The following is a 19,950-nucleotide window of genomic DNA, read 5'->3' as shown; positions in this document are numbered from 1 at the left end:
AAAATAATATACAAAAAAAAAAAAAAAAAAGTCCACAAATTTTTGCGCAAAAACTCAATTCCATTTATCTTTTCACATACACACAAAAAAAAAAGTTCCAATAAATAAATAATTACCACCACAAATATCTTTTTATTTTTTTTTTCCTTTTTTTTTTTAATAGTTATATATATAAAACTAAAATATTATATTAATTTATTAATTTCTTTTTAAAAGCAACCATCCAATTTTCACAAATATATAAATAAAATATATTAAATTTTATATATTAAACAGGACTCCCTCTTTTTTATATATAAACAATGGGGTAAGTATTATAAACAATGGTTTATCATCGGAATATGACGTTTGTTCAATCAAAACTAACTGATTTTAATTTTATTTTAGAGAGGTATCATTAATAGGTGTTACAGCAATTTTATGTCAAAAGGCTGGAAATACTTGGACAAACTTAGATGATTCATTATGTAGATTGGAAATATTAAAAAGTGTAGCTGATTCTAAATTTAGAATGGTTGCGATAGCCACAGATAGCAAAGTAAGGAACCAATATAGGTGATATTAATATATATTAAATTTATATACTTATTGAATTTAATTATTTAATTTATTTAATAACAGTGCATTTTTAATAAATGGGTTAGAACCAATAGTTCAATAACAAAATGTAGTGATTTATTTTTGGAAATTAAACAAGTTTCATCACAAAATTCACAAACAGATTTTATAGGGGTTAATTTTGCATACAAACCAGAAGTTGATAAATTTTATAATTGCTTTACACAATGCATTGAAACATTACAAAGTCAAAGAGGTTTAGGACGACCAATAAATCAGTCAAATGCAGCAAAACCACCAATACCCCAAGCCACACCAAATTCAAACGGTGTTAGCAGTAGCAACAGCCCCAATCAAAATAATTTAAATGAAAGTCTTTTATTACCACCACCACCAGGTATGTTATTGATTAAATCATGATTTATACCCACCCATATATTAATTGGTTTTATTTTATTTATTTAGAAAATTTATCAGAAAAATCAATATCAATTTCAAATTCTATATCAATTGACTCATTACAGCAATTGGCAAATGGTATTTCTTTAGAAGATTTACCATTACCACCATTACCAACAACAACTGTTACATTTTCAGATGTTAATTCAATTGGATCAATACCAGCTTTTGATTTTTCAGCACTTCCACCACCACCACCAACATTAATGACATCAAGATTATCAGGTAGTCTTGGTATTGAGTTTAAGAATGCAGTCAATGGACATTCCCCAACATTAAATTTAACACCTTTATCATCATCACCATCCGAAAATGGCAATGTTTTAAATTCAAGTGGGGGCAGTATAAACTCAGCATCAGCTTCACACTTGACAGATTTATTTAACCAACCACCAACCACCACACAACAACCACCACAACAACAAAATGTACCAACACAAACACCACCCTCAAATAAAATTCAAAATATTATTACCACAACTACAACAACCACTACTACTATTAATATTAGAACTGGTAGTAGCTCAGATAGTTTCTTAAAAACAGCATCGGGTAGAAGATCAATTAGAGTTAGACATAGTACTAGTATCTCTGATCAACAAAAGAAAACATTAGGTAGAAAAGATGGTTTGGCAGTATCACTTCAAAACGTTGAAGGTCTTCAAAACATCGCAGAAAACCTTGAGGATGAAACATTAAACTTTTTAGATTTAGTAAACGAACAAGTTGTCACACCAGAAAGTTCAAATAATGCACAACTTAATCAATCTTTATTAAAGATTTTTGAACATCTTCAAGTTTTATTCATTTTAACTGGTCAATCATCAAACCATCCAGGTCAAAAATTCATTACACAAATTACACATAAGCTAGGAAAAGGTCCTCAAACAGCTGAATTCTTTTCAGGAAAAGTTGAAAATCAATGGTTCAATCTCGACGACGTTAAAGAGATTTCCGGTATTCATAATCTTTTGGCCCTAAAAAAGAATTTAATCTCTGCAATTGCTCATATTAGTACAAGTGTTAGAGTTTTAGGTTTGCAAGCTAGTTTGGAGATTGACTGGATGTCCAGAAACAAAGCATCTGAACCAGAGAAAATCGTTGTACAATTGTCATGTTTAACTAGAGAGCTTCTTCGTTCAATGTCAAAACTATTGGGTGCAACTGTTACCTATTGTAATGTTTGCTCCACCATTTCAAATTTACGTAAAGATCCTTCATTTGCAACTAGCACAGCAAATAGAATTCGTTCACCATCTACAGCTGACACCATTAACATTTGGGACGAATTAAAGGCCTATAAAACCGTTCCTACAATACCAAAAGATGGTGGTATCCTCAAAGCCACCCTTAATCAATTAGTTATGATGTTGACATCGGAAACAAACTATGATGTAAAGTTTTTAAAAACATTTATTACAACCTATCAATCATTCGCTTCACCAGGTATATTATTCAACAAATTAGTCGAAAGATTCTACGTACCAGAATGGTATAGCACCAATCCCCAAAAGATTAGCACAATTCAACAAAGGGTTATTGTGGTATTAAAATATTGGATCGAAAATCAATCATCAGATTTTGACCAAGATGTCATTGACCAAATTTATTTCTTTATAAACACTTTAGCAAACTCTACCGATGGCTACTCTGAATTAGCAAGATTACTTCGTGGTCTTTTAGATAAAGTAATTCAAGAAAGAGAAGTTAAATTCGAATTATTATTCCAAATGCCACCAAGAATTACTTTTGAAGAGGATTCTATCCTTTCACCAATAGAGTTATTCTCTGAATGGAGCGCTCAATCAATAGCCCAACAATTAACCTTAATAGATTTTTCAATTTTCAAAGATATAGAAGCAAGAGAATTATTAAATCAAAACTTTAATAAACCCAAATTAAAATATAAATCACCAAATATTATGAGAATGATTTCAAAGTCAACTCAAGTAAGTAAAATAATAATATCATTTTATACAATATGCATATATTAATACTCTTTTTTTCTAACTATTTATAGTTTTCATTTTGGGTTGCATATGTAATTTTAATGGAACCAAAAAAAGAAAAAAGAATTAAAATATTTGAAAAGTTTTGCGAAATTGGTAAATACTTGTTAAAGATGAATAACTTTAATACTTTAATGGGTTTAAATGCTGGTTTAAATCTTACATGTGTTCATAGATTAAAGAAAACTAAAAAGAAGCTATCATCTTCTTCCGAAGCTTTCCTTAATGAATTAGAAAGATTATTCTCTTCAAAAAAATCATTTAAAAACTATAGAGATCATTTAACAACTGTAACTTTACCATGTATTCCATATTTGTAAGTTTTAAAAAAACAGAAACACTTTAACCATTCTATTTTCATCCTTACTAATTAATATTATTTTCTTTTTTTATAGAGGTTTTAATTTAACTGATGTAACATTTATTGAGGAAGGTAATACCGATCATTTACCATCTGACAGTGGATCAAACAATAATAGTCCACTAATTAATTTCAAAAAGAGAGAACTACTTTATCAAGCTTGGGCTGATCTTAGTAGATTCCAAGAAACACCATATACTTTCCAACCAGAAGAACCATTAAATACTTTCTTATTAAATTTCCCAATATTAGATGAAAAAGAGTTATATGAATTATCAGTAGCATTAGAACCAAAATAAATTTTAATTTATTTATTTATTTATTTATAATTAACCAAGTAATAATAATAATAATAATAATAATAATAACAAAATCAATATATAATAGTAATAATAGATAAACAGGTTTGATTAATTTATAATTTTTCGAAACTATTGTTCAAAAAAAAAAAGAAAAGGAAAAAAAAAAAAAAAAAAAGAAAAAAAAACTATATATTTAATATCAAAAGCCAAATATTTTTTAAATCAAATAGTTGTATTAGTAGTAATCGTATCATTAAATAAATTTAATATAAAAAAAAAAAAAAGATTTAGAAAATATAAATTAAAAAAAAATAACCTTCAAAAAAAAAAGTTATATTTATTACTATGTTTTATTTTTAGTTATTATTATATGACTATTGTTATTTATGATTTTTATATTTTATATATTTGCTTTTCTATATATTTTTTACTACACCTGGTGCACCAACACTTCTTAACATTGAATTGCATGCATCAATTGAAAAACGACTTTGGAAATATCTTGTAACTGGGTAACCTAATTGAGATAACCAATAGTTTGGTTCTGAAAAAGATAACATTTCGAAATAGACATCACCTTTATCTAAAGATGAATCTGGATCACGTACCCATTCAATTACAAATCTTTCTTCACCTCTTTCAACGTGATCCTTTAAAGTGCCATATGAAAAACCGTATTTTACTGAACCATCTTCTTGTGAACCATCATACACAAAATTAATTCTACAGAATGATAAAATCCAAAAACCAAATTGTCTTGAAAGAACTCCAACAGTTTCTCCTACTGCTATTGGTGTATTGTTAAAATATAAATGTACCCATCCCAAATCGAATTGCTTCCATTTCTTTAATGCCTCTACTGCCTTTTGAAAACACTCTTGACCTGTTCCTAGCTTCACTTTAACTTGATCGACATCGAACTGGCTGTATTTTGGATCTAATTCATATTCGTGTTTTTCTGCGTAATCCTGTGTACCATAAAGGTTGCTATACTGAAATTGCTCCTCTCTCCTATCGCTAATATACTGCTTGATATCTGATTCGCTTGGTCTTCTTATACTGAACATTATATTTGTTTTGTATTAAAATATAAATAAATAGTTTTATTAAAAATTTAATAATTTGAAAAAAAAAAATAAAAAAATTTGATTTTTTGATTTTTTAATTTTTTTTTAATTTTTTTTTTAATATTTTTGGGATAGGAATATGTTTTTATTATAGTTTTATTTATATTTATATATATTTATCTATCTATTTAATGTTATCACAATAATTAAAATATTAAATCTGTGTGAATGAATTTTTTTTTTTTTTCTTTTTTTTTTTTTGATTCCCCCTTTTAAAAATAAATTTAAAAAATAAATTAAAAAATATTTTTTTAAAATAGTGTGTTTTGGTGGTATTAAAATAAATATTTACATTGTTATTTCCTTAATTAAGTGAAAATGACAATTACATATTGAATTTAATTTAAATTAATGAATATTAATACATATAAACAAATATATAAATTAACGAATAATTTGGCGAAAGATTTTCGTTTGAAAAAAAAAAGATTTAAAAAAAAATTGTGGGGGTAAAAAAAATCATACTGTTTTAAAAATTTTCAATTAAAATCATATGAATTTATTTCAACGATTATTATTTGTTTATCTATATTTGTGATCAAAAATATTTATAATAATTTTTTTTTTTTATTTTATTTTTTTACCAAAATATTAATTAATTAATTAAAATTAATTATAATAGGCTTAGAAAAAAATAAAAAATATAATTTTTTTTTTGGTTTCATGGCATCACTATTTTTTTTAAAAAAAATTAAATTTTTTTTTTTTTTTAAAAAAAATATTTTTTTTTTTTTTTTTAAAATATTTTTTTTGATTTTTTTTCTATATTTTTTCAAATACAAATTATTTATTATTTTTTTTAAATTTACAAAAAAAATAATAAAAACGAGGAAAAATGTTTACCAGTTTAGTTAGAAAAGTTAGTGGTGTCAAATCCACCACCAACTCATTGGTTTACACCAAGAGATTTTTAAATGTTCACGAATATCAAGCCCAAAAAATGATGAAGGCTTTTGGTATCGATTGCCCAAAAGGTAATGTTGCCGATACACCAGAAGAAGCTGAAAAGATTGCTGAAGTTCTTGGTACTCAAGATTTAGTTGTCAAGGCTCAAATTCTTGCAGGTGGTAGAGGTAAAGGTATTTTTACAAGTGGTCTTAAAGGTGGTGTTCACTTATGTAGTTCACCAGAAGAAATTAAAAATTATGCTAAACAAATGATTGGTCACACTCTTGTAACTAAACAAACTGGTCCAGATGGTAAAGTAGTTCATCAAGTATATATCACTGAACGTCACTTTTTACGTAAAGAAATGTATTTCGCCATTCTTATGGATCGTAAAGCTGGTGGTCCAGTTATGGTTGCTTCACCACAAGGTGGTGTCGATATTGAAGCTGTTGCTCGTGACACTCCATCAGCAATCTTCAAAGAACCAATCGATATTAATATTGGTGTTAAACCAGAACAAACTGCTCGTTTAGCCGAAAAATTAGGTTTCTCAAAGAAAAACATTGAAAAGGTAAATATTAATTAATTTATGTGAAAAAAAAAAAAAAAAAAAAAAAAAAAAAATCAACCAGGATTAATATTAATATATTTTTTTTTTTTTTATTACTATTCAATTTAAATATATCAAAATCTAAATTTAAATCAACAAAACCCCACCAAATATAATATTTTTTTTAGGCTCAAGATCAAATGAAAAAATTATATGACTTTTTTATTAAAAACGATTGTACTCTTGTTGAAATTAATCCATTCGCAGAAACAGCATCAGGTGAAGTTTTATGTATGGACGCTAAATTAAATTTTGATGACAATTCATCATTCCGTCATAAAGAAATCTTTGCATTAAGAGATAAATCACAAGAAGACCCACGTGAAGTTAAAGCAGCAGAATATGATTTAAATTATATTGGTTTAGAAGGTAACATTGGTTGTTTAGTTAATGGTGCTGGTTTAGCTATGGCCACTATGGATATCATTAAACTTTATGGTGGTTCACCAGCCAACTTTTTAGATGTTGGTGGTGGTGCTACTCAAAAGCAAGTTCAAGAAGCCATTAAATTAATCAGTAGCGATCCAAATGTTAAATCAATTTTAGTAAACATTTTCGGTGGTATCATGAAATGTGATATCATTGCTTTAGGTATTATCGCAGCCGTTAAAGAACTCTCCATTAAAACACCATTAGTCGTTCGTCTTCAAGGTACTAATGTAGAAAGCGCAAAGAAAATTATGGAAGAATCTGGTCTTCGTATTATTGCAGCCGATGATCTCGATGAAGCTGCCAAAAAATCTGTAAGAATCGCTCAAATTGTTTCATTGGCCGAAGCTGCCGAATTAGATGTTTCATTTAAATTACCATTATAAAAATAAAATTAAATAATATGATATAATAATAATAATAATAATAATAAATGAATATTTTTTTTAAATAATAAACAATTAAAAAAAAATAAAAAAAAAAACAATAAAAAAATAAAGTAATATTAAAATAGTAATATAATAATATATTTAATAATAAAAAAACAATCTTATAATCTTTTATCTTTTTATTTTTTTTTTTTTTAAAAAAAATTCACAGAAATTACTATTATTTAGAAAACCAATTAATTAAATATGCAGCTGCGGGTATCACAATATTATTTTGTCATTCGGTTTAAATAAAATTTATTTCCCAAGATAAAATTTATTTTATAAATGTTGGGAAATAAATTTATATAAATCTCAAACTAGTAAAAGAGTGTATGTGTTTTTTTATTTTTTTATTATTATTAAATTCCATATATAGGGTCCTATATATTAAATAAATTAGTTTTATCTATTCGTCATTTAAGAAATACTTCTTTTCTTACATTTGTTTTTTTGGGAAATTATGACATGGATCATTGTTTTTTTAAAAAATCAAAATGAAATCTCTAAAAAAGGAATTTAAAAGTTTTTTTTTTTTTATTCAAAAATAATCTTCAAATAATTGTTTCTCTTTCCTTTCCTATTTAAGTCAAAAATTATTATTTTAAAAAAATAAAAAAAAAATTAATTTAAATATTAATTTTATTTTTTTTTATTTTTTTTTTTATTAATTTAATTTTCATTTATTGTTCAAAAAAAAAAAAGTGTTAAATAATTTTTTTTTATTTCATTTTTTTCATTTTCAAATCAAACTACAATATTTATATATATATTTGAACATAATATTCATGTAGAAATGGTAATTTTTTAATAATTTTTTTTTATTTTTATTTTTTTATTTATCTGTTATTGGTTTTATAGTATGATATTAATATATTAATTTTATTAAATTTTAGAGTCAATTTAATACAGAATTACAAATGGTCAGCAAGACCATTAAAGCTTATGTAGCATCAACAGGAACCCTTTCAAATAGAGTACTTTCATCCACTAATAGAATATTTGAAACCTCTACAACAAAAGTAGAGACTGGTAGAAATTATACTCAATACAATTTAAAGAGCTATCCATATTATCATGCAACCAAGGTTGGCGAAGAGTTAAAGAATCAAAAAGAATTTAAATACCAAGTAGCTTCATCTCATGGCCACAATGGCGATGCTCCAGGTATAAAAACAGATTACTTTAAACATAGAAAGTACCATAAAAAGAACGAGTATAAACATGGTGAAAACTTTGACAACAAACCAATTTATCAACACATTCTTAAGCGTAATGAAGTTAAAACGGTAAGTGAGCTTAAAGAAGATTATAATAGAATGGTAGAAGAAAGTAAAAAGAACTCACCAAAATCAGAACAAAGGGAAACCCAAGAAAAAATGAAAGATTTTTCATTAGGCGTAGATTAAACTTTAATCCAAAATATAAAACTATATAATAAAAAAAAAAAAATAAAAAAAAAAATAAAAAAAAAAAAATCAACATAAATAATTATATCTTAAACAATATTATATGTAAATATTTAAAAAAATAATATTGTTTCAAAAAAAGTAATAAATTAAATATAATTTAAATAAAAAAAAAAATATTTGTTGCAGGTTTTTTCTGATTTTTTTATTTTTTTAAATTTTTTGAACTTTGTCATTTATGAACTTTTGAACTTTGTCATTTAAACATATTCCTCCCAAATGTTTTTTTTATTTTTTATTTTATAATTTTTTATAGTGATAATATTAATATTATAGGTTTAGTAAAATAATGGTTATAGAAAAAGAGCTATCAACAAAAATTTTCGAAAAAAAATTATCATCAAACTGTGTTGCAAATTTTATTTATAATAATTATATAAAAAATAAAAAAAATATTACTCTTGAACTTCCAATAGAAAATAAATCAAAATCCTTTTCATTACTATTAAATAATAGTAATGTCATTGATATTAATGTTAATAATAGTAATAATAATTTAGAGGGAGATATTTTTTGTGACCACTTTGAAAAAAATGAAAAAAGTAAATATTTAATTTTAATTTATAATTAAAGATAAGAATATTGACCATTTAATTTTTTTAGAACAAAATCAAATATTAATATTAAGGGGTTTAAACAACACAAATTTAAAATATAAATTGGATATTTTGGGAAAAGTAAATAAATTATCGAATGATTTAGTTTCTAAATTTAAATTGTCTCATAAAATTCTTTCAGTTTGTTTTTCAGATTCAAATAAAAAAACAATGGTAATTTATTATTATTATTATTATTTTTATATTTTTTTTTTTTTTTTCATTTTTTATTAATTTATTATATTTTTTTTTAAAATTTTTTTTTTTTTTATTTTTTTTTGAATATAACAAAAATAGAATAATATTGTTAATGTTTATTATGATTCAAGTTATGAGCATATTAAATTTATTAATTTCGATATACTGATAAAAGATAGGTCGGCACATGGAGGAGAAATCAATCTACAGCTTTTTGATGAGGAAATGAAATCAATAATAGACCCAAAGGATTTCAAATATTTAGAGACCAATAATAATATTATAAAGTTATTAAATACAATGCAATTTAACAAAAATTCTGTAAATGTAAATGATGGGGTTTTAAAAAGTATTCCAAGTGTTTGGGGAGAGTCAGAAATCAGTTTTGATGAACTAAAATCCTATCTATATTTCAACGATAATGGTCCAAACGAGAAATTTTTAAATTTAAAAGATGCTCAAAATAAAAAGGATTGTTTAATAAAGTTATTAAGGCTACAATCTATTGATATACTTTTAAATTCAATAAATTCACAATTTTCAAACATTTCAGATGATTTAAAAATTGGTTCATTCGAATTAAACCATTTTTTCAAATTATCAATCATGGAAATTCCATCCTTTATTTCAGAAAATGTAAATATCAATTATAAAAAACAAAAAAAAACAAACAAATTATTTACTTTTATAAAATTCATTTTTATATAGTCATTAAATTTAAATTCATTACTCTCAAATTATTTTAATGATATTATGCAAGATTTATTTTATAGGCATATGGAAAGTTCTTTAGGAATCTATGGAAAATACCCCAATAACTCATCAGTAATTAAAGAATTGGATTCTACAAATGGTCTATTGTCAGTTCTCAATTTAAAGAAATTAAATAATGTCAAAGATAAAATTGTTTTTTCGCAATTCATACAAACACCAAAATCAGAAGAGGATTTATTTATCTTTTATCATGACGATGGTACGATTCAATCTTCATACAGCAAAAATATCTATAATGAAAATTTAATGTATGAACCATCAAAAACATTTTCAACAAATTTGGCTTCATTATTCAATAATTATCTTACAGATTTACAACTATTTAAGGTAATTGATATATTTTATAGTTTTTTTATTAATTTACTAATATTTTATTTTTATTTATAGAGTAAAATGAATCTTTTAAACCTGGAAAGCTCGGCAAAGTTTTTTGTATTTAATCTTAATGCCAATGCCAATAATAAAGAAATGGTAGAAGAGTCGCTATATTTGGGTGGTGTTTATTCCATATTGGATTTACCAACTAAAATATTTAAAAAATTAGAATTTACTAGTTTTAATGAAAAGTTTCAAGATTTGTTAGTTGAAAGGGGAGGCTTTTTAAAAGAAACTAAATCAATTTTAGAATCAGCAAATATCAATCCATCAAGCTATTCTTTTGGTGAATATGTGTTGTTTATAAGTGAAAAGGCATTAAATGAACTAATTAAATTAAAAAACCAAAAATCTGTAAATAGTGCACCTTTAATGGACAGTAATACTCACACTCCAATCAATCAAGGTAGTTCGAGATCATTCAATTTAAATGACACACCAATAAAAAGACATCAAATATTAGATACTAATCCTTTAGAAGATGATGGCGAAGCTGCCCATCTCTCTGTTAACTCAGCATTCAATAAAAATCTACATGATGAAGAAAGTAATAATTGGCCAAATTACTTGGACCAAGAAAAAAACCTTTCAAACCAAAATGACGATAATGATAATAGTTCACAAAAATCAACCAATTATTCAAAAAGCAATTTAGAAAGAGACCAAGCGAACTATAGCGTTGTAAATAACACCTTTCACAATTATTTTAGCACCAATATTATTGGGGAAGAAGAGTCCATTGAAAATCAAACTGATGAAAGTATAGACATAACAAATAAACAACTAATTATCGGAGAATACAGCCATCTTTTCACACTATATTCAAATTTAAAAACTATTCAAAGCGAAGATGAACCCAAAATTGAAATAAATAGATATTTGGTCTATTTAGAGCAATACTTAAAGTTAAAAATTTTGGTTGCAGCCTCAATAGGAAGCTTTTCTAATGAAGAAATAAAAGAATTTATTAACTCATTATATTTATTATTAAAAAAATCAAAGGTAATATAAAATTATTAAAGAATTTTACTTCCCCAAAAAAACTGTTATTAACTTTTTTATTTAGGACCAGGACTTATCAAACAATTTATTTAAAACTCAAATAAATGAATATATTTTAACCTTTTTAAATATGTGTATTATAAAAGATGACAATGATTCAGATGACCACCTCTACAGGTTTTCAGATATTAAAATGATTTCGACCATTTCAAACTATCTTACAATGGTTCCATATAATGATGGGTATTTCGAAAACTATGTAAGTAGTTTTTATTTATTATACAAAATAAAAAATTAATACTAATGATTTAAAAACCTTAGTATTCAGAGCTAAATGGAATAATGGTCCATTTGTTATTTTTTAAAACAATTGTTTTAAATAAAAGTGTTTCTATAGAGCTAATATTACCTACAGAAAATTTCTTAATTTCTCTCTATTATATCACCTCCAAACCCAGTGTAGTTAAAGCATTAGCATCTAAAGTAGGATGGTTAGTAAAAGAAGGTGTGCATATAGTTGCTATTCTCTCAAAATTATTTTCGATTCTTGTTGGTAAGTTAAAACTTTAAAATATCAAACATATAATATAAATAGTGTTTTAATTAATTATTTTTTAAACAGGCGAAAATTTTTATGCATTATTAATTAAAATAACAAAAAATATTTTTAAATGCAAAGAATTTAATTGTGAATTCATTAAAACAGGTTTATTGGGTTGTATAGTAAAAAAAATGTCCAAAGGTTATGTCAAAGTAATAAAAGAGTTTCAAGATCTCTTTTTGGAAATTACCTATATAAATTCCCTTGATAAAGAGCAATTTTCAGATCAATCTTTTATAATGTATATTAACCAATTTAAAATTTTAGGTATTTCTTTATTAAAGTATATTTTAAATATGGAATCAAGTTCTTCTTCTTTTGGAACTATTGTTGAATGTTTCGATACAATGCTAAATAATCAAGATATTTTCCTTTTTGTTGAAGAGCTATTCAAAGATCAAAAACACCCTTTATTTGGTTGTTCACAGTTTTTTAAAGAAAAAAGCAATTCAGAAAAAAATAAAATTGAACTTTTGCCACATTCAAATATTAATCAATACAGGAATTGGAGAGATAAATTACTAATTGATCAGGTTAAAGAGGTAAGCACTTATATATTATTTTTAATTAACAATAAAAACGATATTAATAGTTTTTATTTATTTTTTTTAGTTAAATAAGCGATGTGATAGAGATCTTTCTAAATATGGTGTTGAATGGGAACCACCAAAGGAACAAACAAAGAAATAAATATTAAATAAAAGGGTATTTTAGAAAAAAATTTATGAAGCTTTTTTAATTAAATTATTACCAATTATTAAATTTAAATAAGGTAATAAAGTAAATAATTTATATATATTTATATAAAACTTTTATTAAAAAAAAAATTAATTATAATTCATTAACCTATTTAAGTGGTTAATGTTGAATCTTTTCTCTTTGGTCTTGTTCTTAATAACTTGCTATCTAACTCAAAAGCATTAAAGCTTGCTGGAACACCACCATCTGATGGATTATGATTTGCTGTTGATGATGCTAAACTATTACATAATTGATATTGATTTGAACTATTTAACGAGCTGTACCATGTATAGTATCTTTGATTAACTAATCTAGTTAATTGATTTCTATAACTATTTATTTGAATAGAGAAATTTAACAATTTGTTTAAAATATTTCCCCTATTATTTATATTTAAACCTAATTAAAAATAAAAAACATTATTAATATTTAAAAAAAATTACTACTATTATTATAGCTTCATAATACTTACTTTTTCTAAAATTAAATGAAAATGATTCACATTTTTTGAATAATAGCTTTTTAATTTTTGATTTGATTTCTAACCAGCCAATAACCAATTTACAATTTAAAATTTGCTCGTCATTCATACAACAACGGAAACAGATCCAATATGAGTAAATGCTTTTATCGATTGGTTCAGAAAAACAATTTGGGTGATAATAAGAACAACATGTATCGCAAGTGATCATATTTTCTTTTTCATCTAAACTATTACACTCTGAACAATTTCTTTGATTTATATTTTCTACTGTACAGTTTTCAGAGTTTTCTGCTAAAGAGTTCTTTCTTCTCCTTCTTCTCTTTTTACCTCCTTCTTCATCGCCCTCTCCTATTTGCTCGTCATCATCCCCTGCATTAAGATTGGTATCAATATTAGTTGATTTATTTGTTGAGCCTGGTTTTCTTCCTTTTTTGCCTGGGATTGGGTTTGGTTGTTCATAGTAATGACTTGGAATCTCCAATGTACCATTTATAAGACCTTCCACAATATTGAAAAGTGTGTCAGCTTCGTTATCGTTAACCCAAAAGTTTGTTGCTAAAGGTGCACGAATGACTGTCATATTTGATAATTCTGGCTTATCAACAAGATATTTCTTTGGTAAAAGAGCTGGGAGAGTTTTTTCGACACGAACACGGAGTGTGTGATGTTGGTTTGGTTTGCTGGATTGGTAAAGTGTTGGCTCTATACAGCTATCAACAGATACACGTTCTGGATCATTTAAAATTACTCCAGTTGCTGAAATACCTGCAAACTTACCACAAATCCAAATGAAAACTTTATCATCCTTTCTAATGTTATCTGAATGTTGTCTCACTACCCAATCCAATTCGAGATTTGGCTCCATTTTATTTAATTCTTGCTTAATCTTTGGATTACCTGAAAATATCCACCAACGACTTGTATTTGATGTATCTGTATTTGATAATCTTTCTCTTCTACCTCTTGCAACACCAATTGAATCTTTGGTTTTATTTGATTTAAAACCTTCAATTGAAACGCTATCATTTAAAGGTAATTGAGTAACATTATTACAATAAACACCATTATTAATATTATTATTATTGATACTATTATTAACACTATTATTACTATTATTAATACTAATATTACTATTATCCATTGTATTATTAATAACATTAACATTATTTATATTATTACTCTTAAAGACATTATCAACTATATTATTTATCATACTGATGCCAACCATACTATTACCAGCTATATTATTGGTAGTATTACTTGGGATTGGGGTTGGAATTGGGGTTGGGATTGGGACTGAAACTGATGCACTGGTTAACAATGATCTTGACTCACCTAAAACCGGGGCATTTTCATTAACTGTATTACCCATATTGTTTTCAACATTTGATTGGTTTAAAGTAGTAGATGTTGTAATCAGGTATGAACTATTATTTTGTATTGGTTGTTCATTCTTTTTCTTTCTTGGGGCTTTAGGTGGTTTTTTGGTAGCTTGTTCTTTTTTAGGTTGTGTTGGAAGGAGTAAAGGAATTGACGCAGTATTACCTTCTGATATTGATGGGGGTAAAAATGGAAGGATGCTTGAAATAACAGATGATATATTTAAATATGGTGGTAGTGAATTTCTTGATACTGGATTTGGTTGGTTTGAGCTTGTAAATTGACCTGTAAGTGATTGTAAGGTTGGAATGGCAGTTTGAATTGGGGTATTTATCACAGCTGTTGAATTGCTAGAGTTTGAAAATGCTTGTTGTAATGGTGTTGGTGTTAGTTGCTGAGCAGTTTGTAAGTGTTGTTGAATTGTTTGCTGTAACTGTGGTTTTGGTTGTATTATTTGTTGTTGGTGTAATTGTTGATTCTGAGATAATACAGTATTAAGACTAGATAAAATTGATGCATCTAAACCACTATCCTCAGAATTTGTTTTACTCTTTGTGCTAAACTTCTTTGATCTCTTGTATCTTTTTAAAGGCTTATCTTCAATCAATGGAGCTGTTATATATTTACCCACAATATCGTAATATGTTGAAATACTTAATACTTCACTTTCGAGTGAGGCTTTAATTTCGTCGCTCAATGGTGGTGGCATAGGTACAGGTAGATAGTTTTTCTGTGACTCTTCAAATGTTCTTTTTTTAGTTGGTGTTGATTCTTTGGCTGGGGATGAAATGGTCGTAGTAGAAGTTGTAGTGGTTGGATTTAAAAATGCTGACTCTTTCACAACATTCATATTTACATTGGAGGAACTATTTAAATCTTTAATTAATGTGGAAATTGTTGTAGCATTGATACTGGATGGGTCATCTGAGGCAATGTGAGGAGTTGTTGACTGTGTAATATTAGGAACAGCTGGAGTTGGTGATGATGATACCTTTGGTAATCTTTTTTTATATGCTCTTTTAGCAATAATAGGTGTTGGGGTTAAAACTGGAGTTCCGGAAGTACTATTGGTAGCTAAAGTATCACTTGAAATTAATGGTGTATTCATTGAGGACTCTATTGGTTGATGTTGTGATGGTGATAATGGTGATGATGATGATGAAACGTCCCTATCTTTTTCTTTTCTTGGATTTTTATGACCACGTTTTTGTTTTTCCTGTAATTTAATTTGCTCTCTTAATTGCTTCTTTATATTCTCTAATTCTAAAATTTGTTCTTCTTGTTGTTGTTCAAATTCTTCTTGGTTTGATAATACTGGATCCTCGATCATTGATTGTGTTGCAAATAAAACAGATGATAAAATTATATCGATTCTTCTAGAGAAGATTGATTCAACCTCCATTTCCTCTTCGGTTACATCACCTTGGATGGTATCTACATAGTCATATACCTCTTGAGTATTAATGAATGGTGAATCTTCGAATAAACCAGCTTGGACCAAACAACCTAAACATACCTCGCTAAGCTTCTTTAATGTAATGAATGATTTTGGTGTTGATGATGATGCTAATTTATGACCTTCTTTTGCAATATATCTAGCATGGATCAAATTACTATCTTGTGTATCATTTGATGGTAATGGATCATTACTAACCACCTCACTACAGCTATGGCCATGTGGGCAACCTGAAATATGTACAATTGAATTTAATGAAGTTGAAGTAGGTGCGATACTATTGGTTGAAAATGCCAACAAATTGCTTGAGGAGGAGGAGGATAAAAGTGTGGATGAATTAAATAAAGGAGAATTAATTGATCTTCTAAAGAATGTTGGTGATCCCAAAGCACTTGGTGATTGAGGAATATTATTTGATGAGAATTTAATAGTTGGTGTAGTTGGCTCTACAATCGAATCTGATGAAATATTAACTTCATTTTTATTTGATCTTGTAACAATGCCAGTATTTTTAATGATTGGAGTTGTAGTCATACTTTCACTAATTAATAATGGTGATTTAATAATATCTTCAATTATTTTATCTTTCAACTGATCCTTTGCTTGCTCCTGTATTGGTTGTGATTTGTTTATTGTTTCCTTATCTTGTTCTAATTCTTTTGGTTCTTGTTGTAATTGTTCCTGATGTAGTTGCTCTTGTTGTGATTGTTCTTGTTGTGGCTGTTGTGATTGCTCTTGTTGTGGTTGTTCTTGTTTCGGTATTTGACTTGGTACCTCTTTTTCTTTAAATATAGCATCACTTGAAATTGGTATTGATAAATTTGGTGTGTTTGATGCAGATGATTGGTCAAAAGTAATACTGCTATTGTAAAGTAAATCATTATTATTTTCGATTGTGCTATTATCATCATTATTGTTTTGACTTTCAAAAATATTTGTATTAAATCTTTCTAATTTTGGTAATTCTTGTAAAAGTGACATTCTATTTGATTGATCTTGAATTTTAGCTTTTGAACATGAAATGCAATCCCAATCATTAATTGGAACCTCTTTGAGTGGTGGATCCAAACAAAAAATATGATATCCTTTATTACATGTTAAACATAATGCCATTGATTCAACCCTCTCTTCTTTTATACAAATTTCACATTTCTAAAAATAAAATAAAAATATATTAATATTATTTTTAATTTTTATTATTAATATTATTATTAGATAATTATTTATAATTTATTTTACTTACCAATTTTGAAAATAAACTGCATTCATTTGAGCAATACCAAGATTCTGGAATTTTTGTTAAAGGTGGATCGGCACATTCTAAATGGAAAGCACATTCACAAGCATCACAAGTTACAAATGATTCATAAATTGATTCTTTTCTTAATTTTTCTAAATTTCTTGATGGAACTTTCTTATTGCAACAATTTTCTAAAAAACATGAAAAACAAATTCTATTCCAATCATCATAAAACTCTTTCTCGTGATTTAAAATTAATATTTGTTGTTCATCCAATGGCTTTAATTGCTGTTGTTGTTGTTGTTGTTGCTTTGAATAAAATTTATACATTTGAATTGGTGATTTTATTCCACAAAGTATTCTTGCAATTTCGGTCCAATCAAAACCATAAATATAAATCATTTCATCAAATATCATAATCTCTTCACGTGACCAATGTGTTGGGTGAAATAATCTATTTACTTTATTCCAAAGTGAAATTACATTGATATTTGAATTGCTAGTTGATGATTGTAATGGTGTAAGTGGAATTGGTCTTGAATTGAAAACCGATGATTGTTTTAAATTTGGAGTGCTTTGTGGAGAATTAATGTAGTTTCTATTGGATCTATTGTTATTGTTACGAAGATGATGATTTTGGTGACGTCCGATTAAAGATTGAGCATTTGGATTATGTGAAATATGCGATAATAATGCACCAGATTTATATATTGAAAAAAATCTTCTTCCAATATCTACATTATAAGGTTGGAAATCTTCAATGACTTTAAATGATGGAGTCTCTACACCGCTTTCTTTTAATTGGTCTTCTAAAGTTTTTCTTTTACCACTTTTTGTTAGTGTACTATCGATACGTTTATCTAAACCACGCAATGGATGAATAGTGTAATAGAGTAAATCGTATGGTCCATCGTTACATTCTTTGCTATCATATTCCTTTGGTATTGGAGTGTTTTGAAAGAGATTTGATTCCAAAAATTGTTGTTCCTCTTGTTGCTCTTTTGTTAATGTCACCCTCTTTCTTCCTAAATTACTCTCGAAAAACTGCTTATTCATATTGAGTTGGTCAATTTTGTCACGCAATTGTCTATTGATACCCTTTTCTAATTCCTCCAAGGTCTTTCTTTCACGTAAACTCTTTGAATAGGATTTCTCTTCATCACTGCTAGACTCTAAATCCTCATCCTCTATAATTAATGGCTGTAATTCTATTTGGCTACGATCCTGTGTTGACTCTAGTCTTTCAATTGTATCGTTTGGAACTTTTGAATCTACTCTGACAGAGTCTCTTAATATTTTTGAACAACTTGCACCGCTAGAAAATAAACTTTCAAATAATCTTGATCCCCCAAATGTTGTTGCTTCATCTCTTTTTAATGCACCCCCTCCTTTAATACTTTTATAACGTTTTGATAAGAATAAAGTTCTTCTACTATATTTTTGTCTGTTTATTTGATGAGTTTTACTTTGTAAATTTTCGATTGTTAATGATTTATTTTTTGGTAAATGAATTTTTGGTGTAACATTAATTGTAAAATTAAATAATTTATAACTATCATCTTTTATATTACAATTATTATTATTATTATTATTATTACTATTACTATTTATATTATCATTTAAATTGATATCATTATTATTATTAGTATCATTATTATTACTATTAACATCATTATTAATATCAATATTATTATTATTATTATCATTGCTATTAGCATTATTATTATTAATATCATAATTATTCGTTTTAATATCATTATTATGCAATTCTCTTTTTGGGGCCTCATCAGATTTTAATGAGTCTTGATTCTCTGAAGGTGGTGATGATGTAGTTGTTGAAGAAGATAATGATGGCTCCTGCTGATTTTCGTTCAATTCGTTACCATTAATATAATTAGCCTCCTTTTCCTCTAGTTTCATTTCCTCTTCTTTTTCTTCTTTATTTTTATTTGTAATTTTTTCGAGCTTCTCTTTAATAATTTCATCTATTTCACCACAATCTTGACCAAAAACATTGCTGATGTTATTGTTGTTATTATTTTCGATCTTTTCTTGACATTGTTGAACGATGTGTTCTAAATTATCTACCCCTTTTTCACCATTATTTGTTGTTGTACAGCCATTTATACTACCATTATTGCTACTAATATTTGATAAATCTTCTTGGCTCATATTAAACTCTATAGGATCCATAAAAAACAAATGACGGAAATATAGATATTTAAGAAAAAAAAAAAAAAAAAGAGAGAAAAAAAAAAAAAAAAAAAACTAAATTAAAAAAAAATAAATTTTTTTTATTATTTTATTATTATTTTTATATTTGTTTGTTATTTATTATTTATTAAAATAAAAATTATTTAATTAGAAACTGGTTTAATATTTCTTTTTTATAAATTTTTTTTTTTGTTTTTATGACAAGCTATTTTATAGTTAATTTTTATATTTGTTTTTTTTTTTTTTTTT

General features: G+C 26.1%; 6 protein-coding genes across 6 annotated transcripts; 4 read left to right on the top strand and 2 right to left on the bottom strand.

Moving 5' to 3' along the window:
• Nucleotides 1-216: 216 nt before the first annotated feature.
• Nucleotides 217-3,686, top strand: DICPUDRAFT_58639 (uncharacterized protein; the record flags this gene model as incomplete). The annotated part of the gene is made up of 6 exons (XM_003293697.1): nt 217-307; nt 388-538; nt 622-955; nt 1,024-2,966; nt 3,038-3,342; nt 3,422-3,686. Exons 1-6 carry the CDS (start codon nt 303-305, stop codon nt 3,684-3,686), a joined length of 3,003 nt encoding a protein of 1,000 aa, XP_003293745.1. The 5' UTR covers nt 217-302.
• Nucleotides 3,687-4,105: 419 nt separating this feature from the next.
• On the bottom strand, nt 4,106-4,756 carry DICPUDRAFT_42465 (uncharacterized protein; the record flags this gene model as incomplete). Its single annotated transcript, XM_003293693.1, has 1 exon — nt 4,106-4,756. One exon carries the CDS (start codon nt 4,754-4,756, stop codon nt 4,106-4,108), a length of 651 nt encoding a protein of 216 aa, XP_003293741.1.
• An 895-nt stretch (nt 4,757-5,651) lies between these two features.
• Nucleotides 5,652-7,129, top strand: DICPUDRAFT_158646 (succinate-CoA ligase (ADP-forming); the record flags this gene model as incomplete). The annotated part of the gene is made up of 2 exons (XM_003293696.1): nt 5,652-6,275; nt 6,443-7,129. 2 exons carry the CDS (start codon nt 5,652-5,654, stop codon nt 7,127-7,129), a joined length of 1,311 nt encoding a protein of 436 aa, XP_003293744.1.
• Nucleotides 7,130-7,967: 838 nt separating this feature from the next.
• On the top strand, nt 7,968-8,580 carry DICPUDRAFT_84273 (uncharacterized protein; the record flags this gene model as incomplete). Its single annotated transcript, XM_003293695.1, has 2 exons — nt 7,968-7,970; nt 8,068-8,580. 2 exons carry the CDS (start codon nt 7,968-7,970, stop codon nt 8,578-8,580), a joined length of 516 nt encoding a protein of 171 aa, XP_003293743.1.
• Nucleotides 8,581-8,929: 349 nt separating this feature from the next.
• Nucleotides 8,930-12,876, top strand: DICPUDRAFT_84272 (uncharacterized protein; the record flags this gene model as incomplete). The annotated part of the gene is made up of 9 exons (XM_003293694.1): nt 8,930-9,182; nt 9,214-9,410; nt 9,534-10,070; nt 10,143-10,535; nt 10,596-11,585; nt 11,650-11,844; nt 11,907-12,138; nt 12,208-12,728; nt 12,799-12,876. 9 exons carry the CDS (start codon nt 8,930-8,932, stop codon nt 12,874-12,876), a joined length of 3,396 nt encoding a protein of 1,131 aa, XP_003293742.1.
• A 47-nt stretch (nt 12,877-12,923) lies between these two features.
• On the bottom strand, nt 12,924-19,659 carry DICPUDRAFT_99744 (uncharacterized protein; the record flags this gene model as incomplete). Its single annotated transcript, XM_003293692.1, has 3 exons — nt 12,924-13,326; nt 13,400-17,399; nt 17,491-19,659. The coding sequence occupies 3 exons, from the start codon at nt 19,657-19,659 to the stop codon at nt 13,037-13,039; spliced, it is 6,459 nt and encodes a 2,152-aa protein (XP_003293740.1). The 3' UTR covers nt 12,924-13,036.
• Nucleotides 19,660-19,950: the final 291 nt, after the last annotated feature.

This window comes from Dictyostelium purpureum (genome assembly GCF_000190715.1).
Source record: "Dictyostelium purpureum unplaced genomic scaffold DICPUscaffold_460, whole genome shotgun sequence".
Lineage (NCBI taxonomy): Eukaryota > Evosea > Eumycetozoa > Dictyosteliales > Dictyosteliaceae > Dictyostelium > Dictyostelium purpureum.
The sequence above is the reverse complement of the archived record's forward strand: the minus strand, read 5'-3'. Positions and strand labels throughout refer to the sequence as shown.